This window comes from Pseudochaenichthys georgianus, chromosome 5, assembly GCF_902827115.2.
Source record: "Pseudochaenichthys georgianus chromosome 5, fPseGeo1.2, whole genome shotgun sequence".
Taxonomy (NCBI): domain Eukaryota; kingdom Metazoa; phylum Chordata; class Actinopteri; order Perciformes; family Channichthyidae; genus Pseudochaenichthys; species Pseudochaenichthys georgianus.
Window position 1 is genome coordinate 1,988,178 of NC_047507.1, and position 9,889 is coordinate 1,998,066.

At 38.0% G+C, this 9,889-nt stretch overlaps 1 protein-coding gene across 1 annotated transcript; it reads left to right on the plus strand.

Moving 5' to 3' along the window:
• The first annotated feature begins 4,738 nt into the window (after window positions 1-4,738).
• Window positions 4,739-6,364, plus strand: LOC117447354 (odorant receptor 131-2-like). Its single transcript, XM_034084062.1, has 2 exons — window positions 4,739-4,849; window positions 5,600-6,364. Exon 2 carries the CDS (start codon window positions 5,609-5,611, stop codon window positions 6,362-6,364), a length of 756 nt encoding a protein of 251 aa, XP_033939953.1. The 5' UTR covers window positions 4,739-4,849; window positions 5,600-5,608.
• The last annotated feature ends 3,525 nt before the right edge of the window (window positions 6,365-9,889 follow it).

The window sequence follows — 9,889 nt, forward strand, 5'->3', positions numbered from 1 at the left end:
AGAATCAAGGCAAGGCAAGTTTATTTATATAGCACTTTTCAACACAAGGAAATTCAAAGTGCTTTGCAACAATGAAAGACATTAAGAGCATGACACACATTAGAAACATTAAAAAGCAAAGATAATAAAACATGAACAACACAGGTACATGAATGTTCCTTCTATATCAGAATAGCACATGATAACAGAGGCCCTACGTAGCTGTGTACGTAGCCGGATGTATGACTACATGGATGACGCTCATGAGACACTGTGTTGAAGTTATGATAGCTATGATCCTAAGATTGGCAAGATGATTCAGCCTCTATGGAGATAGGCATATGACTGTCATGTTTATTGATTACACAGGCCTTAGCTAATCTGAACTAATGTCAGAATACTGCTTTGAACCAGTATTCTTCCATCTTGTTGACTGTAACTCCCTCTCTATAAGCATCTGAAGGACACTGTTCTGGGTACTATTTGTCCCACGCAGCCCTGTGTGTGATGACTACTTCCATTCTTGAGAGGATAATAAATACCTGTATCCTGATATTGAAGACCAAGCCGGTGACCAATGAACAAAAGTTACATTGCAGTGTAAGATATGAATAGTTAAATTAAAAGCAGCGGCAAAAAGAAAGTCTTCCGCCTGGATTTAAAAGTAGTCAGAGTTACAGCGGACCAGCAGGTTTCTGGGAGTTTGTTCCAGATATTTGGGAGGCGTGTGGCGCAGTGGGTTAGTGAGTTGGTGTTGGGATCAGGGGGTCACAGGTTCAAACCCCACTGCAGTTAGCATGTCCAAATTGCTCCTGTGGGGATTGTCCGCAGTATTGAGTATGTACGTCGCCTTGGATAAAAGCGTCTAACAAGTAACATGTTTAAGGGAAACTTCTGCAGCAATGGAGAGTCAGGACTCAGAAAGACACGAGGAGAGTTGGAGCTTTGATGTCAAACACTGGTAGTTTATTACAAGTCAACTGCCGGCGAATTCATATCACAAGTCACAGCAGCAAAAGGTTCTGACTGCACGGGTGGGTTGTCATGTCAATTCTCCACAGCCTCTCTCTCTCGATAGACATTTTAACTAGTTTACAGAGAGTTAATCAGCATATTGGGGGAGGCGTAAACATCTGTGGAGCCACAGGAGATATCCCCCAACTACAAATACTCAATCACTTGTCAGTGGTGTTTAGAACAGTGGTTCTCAACTGGTCAGGCCTCGGGACCCACTTTGTCCTTAGTCAATAGATCGCGACCCGACATTTTGAACCACTCAAATCTATTCAACAAAAAATTGTGCAGTAGAATATACTCTTTTCAGCATACAATATTAATTAAAGTGAAGTACAGCGCATATATCACTTATATCCCTTCACAGAACTAAAGTATGCTTTTAAATAAGGTTTAATGAGATGATGGAATCAAAGCTGAACTGCATAACATAAAAAGGCCCACATGCTGAAAACCCAACCCCAGAAGGGGGGTCTGGGGGGATTCTCCCCCAGGAGATTTTTTGAAATACTAACATATAAACTACCCATTCTGGTACACTCTGAGAAGAAAATAAATAAATCTATTACTACCCGACATATTAATAATATTTTATGCCATTGTTTGTTTTTCACTTTGTTCTGACAGCTTGCTGCTCCTCACAGAGAGAAGAGCAAAGAGGAGATAGTCTGTGTGAATTACTTTAAATTGTGGGTAAGGGTAGATAGCCCCCATTGTTCTGTGACCTGTCAATCATCAAACTGGGGGTCATATTTCATTATGTGTTCATTTTTATCTGAAGTTGTACCCATGGATGTATAAAGAAGAGTTCAACCGCAAAGTTATTTTCCGTGGGGACTTCCGGCAACAATCTTGATTCTGATCAAAGGCCAGAAGACTCGGAAAAACATCAGCAAAGATGTTTTATTGAGAAGATGATCACTAAGTGACAGAAGTTTTCAAAACCGTTCATGGTCTCCGGTACTTCCAGTCCAACGCCTACTGCATGCACAGCGTTAGAAAATCTGGCCTTCAAAATAAAAGTTTGACTTTTTTCCCCCCAACATTTTTTTTTTTTTTTTTTTCGAATATATTTTTTCTTCATCACACATCTGCGACCCACTTGAAACAGGTCCGCGACAAAATTATTCCCTCACAACATGTAATGTAATATTTGGAAATACCCTAGCCAAATGTTCACATTCCTCTACCCCTAGTCTTCCCGTGAAAGTATAGTTCTTTTGACACTTTTCTAACCTTTTTATAGTCCTTTCATCCATTTTGAATCTCCAAACAACACATTTTCCTGTTTTCCTGTTACCCGAACCCACTTTTGACCTTTCAGCCACTTTCCTTTCAATTCCCAGAATTAGGATATTTAAACCTGTTTTAAGACCTCCCTCGTGAAACTTTGGCCTTCAAACCACTTTTCAAGCCTAGTTGCTTCTGCAGTTATCAGCCTCCAGAAACAAGGTGATAATCAGTTAAAACGGCATGCAATAGTGGAAAAACAAGCTGCTGTTACAGTGAAAACAAGCACCAAACCACAGCTACATTCATCAAGGAATCAAGCCTTGTAATTCTCTGCTGCTAATATTCCTCCAAAAACAAGCTAATTATCACCCTGTGAGTTTAAAACTGTAATTTTCACCCTTTGAGGAAGAAACAGTGAAAGTAAGCATCAAGAAATCAGGCCTTGTCATTTTTTCAGATGAAGTTTCTCAGAAAACTAGTCAATTACCATCTTACCAAGTAAAAAACTGCAAACACATAACATCATGAAGGACAGTGTACACACACACACACACACACACACACACACACACACACACACACACACACACACACACACACACACACACACACACACACACACACACACACACACACACACACACCCTCTTTATATTAAAATGATACGCATCTGATCTACAGTGTGTGTATGTTTGCCCTCTATGACTAAAGGTTGGTTCGTATTTGTTCTCTCTCCTCCTTTATGTAGAAACAGATAGTTTAATGTTTTTTTGGCATTTATATGTTATCATGTTGTCTGTTGTATTAATATCACATTTTATGATTGTGCTATAATATTATAATTCTTAAAAAACGTTCATGTTGTTACCTTTTTTCTGTTTTAATACTCAAATGAGTCATTTCCACAGATGTGAAACTACAGGTGTGATTAATAACTGCTTTTCAGTAACACACAGGGACATTTAATGCAACATAACTAGAGTTCATCTGATATTACATTTCTATTTTAAATATTATAAATCATCAGTATCTGTGCATTAATGATATATAGTGACGTTTATTGAAGTTGTATTGTCTTCTGTTTTTGACGTATTGCATTATTTATGTTTTTATTTTTACCTACAGTTTTATCTTTTTTAATTTAAAATATATTTATTCTACTAATCCCTGCAGATTATATGGGCTCTTTTGTCTCTTGCACTTTTGGATTTAAAAAGTCTAAAGTAAAGTATATACTGCATGTTGCATTGTTCGTGGATCCCGAGGCTTCTTTTCTTCAAAACAACTGATCTGGAGCTGTTGCAAAGCAAAAGCCTTTAAATCTTAAATTAAGGAGTTTAACCATTTTAGATCACTTCTAAAAAAGTTGCTATGATGCAAAGACATTTCCATTAAAAAGGCCCAAAAGATATGTTATTAACATTTCACATGTGAACCAACGTCAGTCTTGATTATAACTAATACATATTTATTGATTTTCTGAATTATTCACCCGTGTTTGTCCAAATTATTTTGTCTATACGTCTCATAATTGAAGGAAACTGAGACATGATATTTTGTCAACACAGCCTTTCATTTTTAAATGTGAACCTTGAATGAGAGCAAATCTAACAGCTGAAGAAAAAGCACTATGATGGAAAAAATGCCTCAACACGTTTTATGTTAAGCTTATTTTATCATTATTTGAGTTAAATATTTTAACCAACATCAGATCTGAAGATAATTAGCAAATATTTTCAAAATTTAACAATTTTAAAGTGTTATGAAACATTTTACCTGCACCATTTTATTTATGATTATACTGCATGATTTGGAACGTGACCTTTTCTTCCGCACAACAGTATTGAATGAGAGCAAATGTAATTGTTGGAAAAAATATGCCTATTGTCTTTACATTAAGTTTATTTCCCCCTTTAACTGAGTTCAATTATGTAATCAAAGTCAGTCCGGATAATACCTACAAAATGTTAATAAATGTTCTGGATTTGAGGCCTTATTCAACACTAATTTAGTTGCACTTTGTTTTACACCATTTTCATTATTTAATGTCTTCATTACACCGTATGTTGCATTGTTGGAGGTGACACATTTAAATCTTTAATGAGAGCAAATCTAATAGATGTTTTTTATAATTTTTTATAATTTTTATAATTGAACACTGTAAAGCTTAATTTCTGGTAAAAGTGCTTTGAACTGCTGATAAATAGCATGCATTACTTGTGTTATATGTTTTTTGATAGTCATACTTTGAAGATCACTATATTGTCTGTTAAACCTTTGATAACAATTGAGAAAATAATGCAGACCCAACATTTCATAAACTCCTTTTTGGCCAAATGTTTGCTGTTTTTGTAGTTGTTTTGTAGTTCTTAGTTAAGTGCCTATTTTTTATTTTTTTTTCCATTTGTAGAACTTTTTGTCCATTGTCTTTGCATCATCTTGACGTTGTCTTGTATCTCTTCTTGTGGTTTTCTCAGCTTGTCTCCTCATGAATAATTTCACCACCGTCGTGTACCGGGACAGTTTGAACGTGGCGATAATCAAGAATGTTGTCACCGTGGTTCTCTGCATCTTTATCAACTTCATCAATTGCACGCTGGTGCACACCTTCAGGAAACACCAGGTACATACATTTAACACTTGTGAATGGATGTTTAAAATGCGTTGTTTGGAGCTTTTGTAATTAGAAAAATAGCAATGTTTATATGTCTTTATAAGGAGCTTTATTATAACAATATAGCAACTTCAGCAGAGGTGGGAGAAGTGCAGGTCTTGTTTTTGAGTAAAACTAGAAGTACTCAGATCTTGTACTTGAGTACAAGTAGAAGTAATCAGGTCTTGTACTTTACTAAAAGTAGAAGTATTCAGGTCTTGTACTTTAGTAAAAGTAGAAGTACTCAGGTATTGTACTTTAGTAGAAGTACTCAGGTATTGTACTTGAGTAAAAGTAGAAGTACTCAGGTTTTGTAATTGAGTAAAAGTAGAAGTACTCAGGTTTTACTTTAGTAAAAGTAGAAGTAATCAGGTATTGTACTTGAGTAAAAGTAGAAGTACTCAGGTCTTGTACTTTAGTAGAAGTAGAAGTACTCAGGTATTTTACTTGAGAAAAAATAGAAATACTCAGGTCTTGTTCTTGAGTAAAAGTAGAAGTATTTAGGTATTGTACTTTAGTAGAAGTAGAAGTACTCAAGTCTTGTACTTTAGTAAAAGTTGAAGTACTCAGGTATTGTACTCGAGTACAAGGTGCAGCTAGTTTGAATGACTTTGTATACTGCAGGGAAGCTTGTGAATTTACTCCAGGTGGAACTAAAGTCTGATTTAACACTTGATTATATAATATATATTAGATATATATTTGTCTCTTTTCCTGCAGGTTTTCAACATGAACCCTCGCTACATCCTGTACATCCACCTGGTTCTGAACGACATGATCCTGCTGACCATCTTCACTCTGATCATGGTCCTGAGTTACATCGTCTACACGCTCAACATCTCCTTCTGCATGTTCCTGCTCAGCATTGGCCTATTATCCACCGCCAACAACCCGTTCACGCTGGCTGTGATGGCGGTAGAGTGTTACATCGCCGTGTGCTTCCCTCTCAGACACTCCCTCATCTGCACAGTGCGGAAAACATACGCCGTTATCGGCCTCATGTGGCTGATCGGACTCCTCACCGTTCTTCCGGATATTTTTTACGCTTTGGCCACAGAGTCCCTGGACTTCTTTCGCTCCAGGATGTTTTGTCTCAGTGCAAATGTCTTCAGAAACCCTGTTCTTAAAGAGAGGCGAGACGTGTCCAACATCGTGTGTCTGGTGATAATTTGGCTCACTATTTTTTACACGTACTTCCGGATAATGTGCGTAGCAAAGGCGGCGGACAGTAAAAAGGCGAGAAACACGGTTCTTCTGCACGGATTCCAGCTGCTTCTCTGCATGCTAACATACATTTTCCATTTAGCTATAGAGGGCCTCACGTTTCTTTTCCCCAGAGGAGGGCTGAACATTCGCTTCATCATTACAATACTCATCCATGTTCTGCCTCGACTCATCAGTCCGCTGGTTTACGGGCTGAGAGACAAGATGTTCAGGAAGTACCTGAGGAGATATTTAGTTTGTTCCATACACAAACAACCATGAATCAATTAGTTTTGTTTTATGTATGTTTATGTATGTTTTGTGTGTGTGAGAACCCCGGAGGCCTGTACTACGAAGCCAGTTCAACATAACCTGGATATGTTTGAGTTACCCGGCTTACCTAATCCAAAACAAAGCGCTCTCGCTAAGCGGTCCTACGACGCTGGTTATCACCTCGGTAACTCAAGCCAGCGTTTCTCTGTCCGGCTGAGTGCGCGTTCACATGAAAGGGGCGGGGTTAGCAACATTTGACCAATCACATACATGGAGAAGCGTACTGACAGCGCAGCGTCATACTTCCTGAATGAAAAGTCAACTATAATATTAGACAAATATGAAGACGTTACATTTTAAACATCCATGACTTAAACACTTTATCCAGGATAAAAGCCACATAGTTGTACCTGCAAGGTGAATACAGCTGGTAAAAGACAAAGTGTTTGAATGCGTACAAATTTACCATTTTTAAGCTAAATAATTGAAAAGGTTGTCTCCCTACAACTTAACAATTTGTTGACCTCCAATAACATTTTAGACGCCTTCCAATCTGGTTTTAGGTCTCGTCATAGCACATAGACTGTTACGATTCTTATCTTATGTCACGTTTTTAGTTTTGTATGTCTAGGTTTGGGTTTATTTTACTGTTCTGTTCTCCCTGTTTCATGTTTTCCTCCTTGTGTCATGTCTGGTCCTTCTCCCTGTGTTTTCCTCCCTGTCGTTAGTTTCCCTGGTGTGTCTGATTGTCTAAATTGTGTTCACCTGTTGCCCTTGTGTTTCTGCCTCCCCTACCCGGCTGTATCTCGTCTCGTGATTACCCCTCCCTGTATTTAGTCTTGTTTCTTCCTGTGTTCCCCTGTCGGTTCATTGTTTGTTTTTCCTGTCTCCCTTCATGTTGGTCACGATTGTTTTTTGGGCATGTTATCTTCCTCGTGTGACCTATGGATTATCCTTGCCATGTTTTTTGTTGATCGGCTTTTTAAGAATAAAGCTCGCTTTTGTTTATAGATCTTTATCTTTTTGTAGTCTGCATTTTGGGTCCTACCTCTTTCCGTGATCAAAACAGTGATCGTAACAGAGACGGTTTTATTAAAGATTTTAAATGACATTCATTGTAATACCGACTGTGGGAAATCCACAGTTTTAGTTCTATTGGACCTCAGTGCGGCGTTTGACACCGTAGATCACACTATTTTAATAGAAAGACTAGAGAAATGGGTGGGTCTGTCTGGCACTGTCCTAAAATGGTTTAAATCCTATGTTGAAAACCGAGAGTATTTTGTTTCAATTGGTAGCTGTACATCGGACAGAACCAAAATGACATGTGGAGTTCACCAGGGGTCTATCCTCGGGCCCCTTCTATTCAATTTGTACATGCTGCCACTTGCTCAAATAATTAGAAATAACAACATTTCATATCATAATTACGCGGATGACACCCAAATCTACATATCACTTTCCATAGATGAATACGGTCCTACTGATTTATTGATCACATGTCTAAAACAAATACATGACTGGATGTGCCGTAATTTCTTACAGCTCAACACAAAACAAAACGAAGTAATTGTTTTTGGAACCAAAGAAGAGAGAATTAAAGTCTCTGCACACCTGGAATCACTATTACTCAAACCAAAAAATCAAGCAAGAAACTTAGAGATAATTGTAGACTCTGACCTCAATTTTAACAGCCACATCAGGACAATCAACAGATCAGCCTACTACCATCTAAAAAATATCTCGCGTATTAAAGACCTTATGTCCAAGCAAGACCTTGAAAAACTTGTCCATGCATTTGTCTTTAGCAAGCTTGACTACTGCAACAACATCTTCACAGGCCTCACAAACAAAATCACTCCGTAAACTCCAACTAATTCAAAATGCTGCTGCCAGAATCTTAACCCGGACAAAGAAAACAGATCACATCACTCCAGTGCTGAGATCGCTGCATTGGCTTCCAGTAAGTGAGAGAGTAGATTTTAAGATGTTATTGCACAGTTATAAAGCACTAAATGGGCTAGGACCAACATATATCAAGGACCTCCTTCAGTGGTACGAACCCAGCAGACCCCTTAGGTCTTCAGGCGCAGGCCAGCTCACTGTTCCATTAGTGAGATCAAAGCGTGGGAAAGCAGCCTTCTGCATCTATGCTCCTAATGCATGGAACATACTCCCAGAACATCTGAAAATGGCTAGCACTTTAGAATCATTTAAATCAGGTGGCTTTTAAAATTAAGATTTTCTAATTTTCGAACTGTTAAACATGGTTTTCTTTCTTTTAATTATTTTTTGTATTTCTTCTCACTTTGACCATCGTAAAAATGTATTGTGTTTTATATATTTGATCCTGTAAAGCACTTTGAATTGCATCACTGTATGAATTGTGCTATACAAATAAATTGCCTTGCGTTGCCTTGCCTTACATTAACAGGTTTATGATATCACTGACCCGTCTAAGACACGAGTGGATCTGACTTTAATTACATTTGACTCGAGTGTTTCGTCAACTTAATGTGTTGCTTAAAATAATATTTCTGCATACAGTATGTGACAATGTGAGTGTTGCAAGGCCAGATACGGCTCAAGAAGCTGACTCAGATAAGGAAATATATGATACATTATGATGTGATATGAATGATAATGGGACACATTGACGTCTGCACTCACAGAGCCACGGACTGTACGTAATGTTACTTTGATCCGGTTACTTATGTTGTGGCAGATATTTAAGTAAGCGTTCTTAACGCTAATGTTATAATAGTCAGATTGCACTGAAGATGGGAGGTGATATTCTATTAATGTTCACGTTCACACAGTCTGTGATTTTTGCCGGCCGTCTTTCCTGCAAAGGCAGTTTTTCTGTATTTCCTCTATCCTGTAATATGACTTGATAGCTTTAAACTCTGCACACGGAGCTCTGATTGGTCAGCAGGCGGTGCTTTCACTGAGTTGATCTCTTATCTTGGAACCACACCTGCTCCGAAGCAAGTTTGCCGTTCAGCATAAGTTACCATGAAGATCTAGCCTGCTAAAAAGAGAACCAGTGTCGTAGGACCGGAAACCAGAGTTTTTCCTGAAGTTAGCTCGCTAAGAGAAAATCCGGCTTCGTAGTACAGCCCTCAGGAAGAGTAGCCAATGCTCATGCTAGTGCTAATGGGGATCCTGATAAAGAAAGAACAAGAACAATTAAACACGACCTGCTGTGCTTTTTGGGTTTTTTTCATTTCTTGAAGTGGGTTATATAGTTTTTTTTAAAAGAGGAACTGCAGCACAGGCAGTATGAGAAAAACAAAGAGCTTTTTGAACATTAAAGCATGGAGAAATGTCACAGTAGAGACACTAAATACAAATATGAACCTGAAAATGTGAATAAAAAGGACCTCTTTAACATTCATCTGTTAGTAAAATCACACGTCTTTAACATCCTCCCTGTGTATTCTGTCGAAGCCACATTCACATATATCTCATATTAAAGTGAATATCTGGGTTTGGACTGACAATGTATCCTTACATTAAATATAATAGATGTCT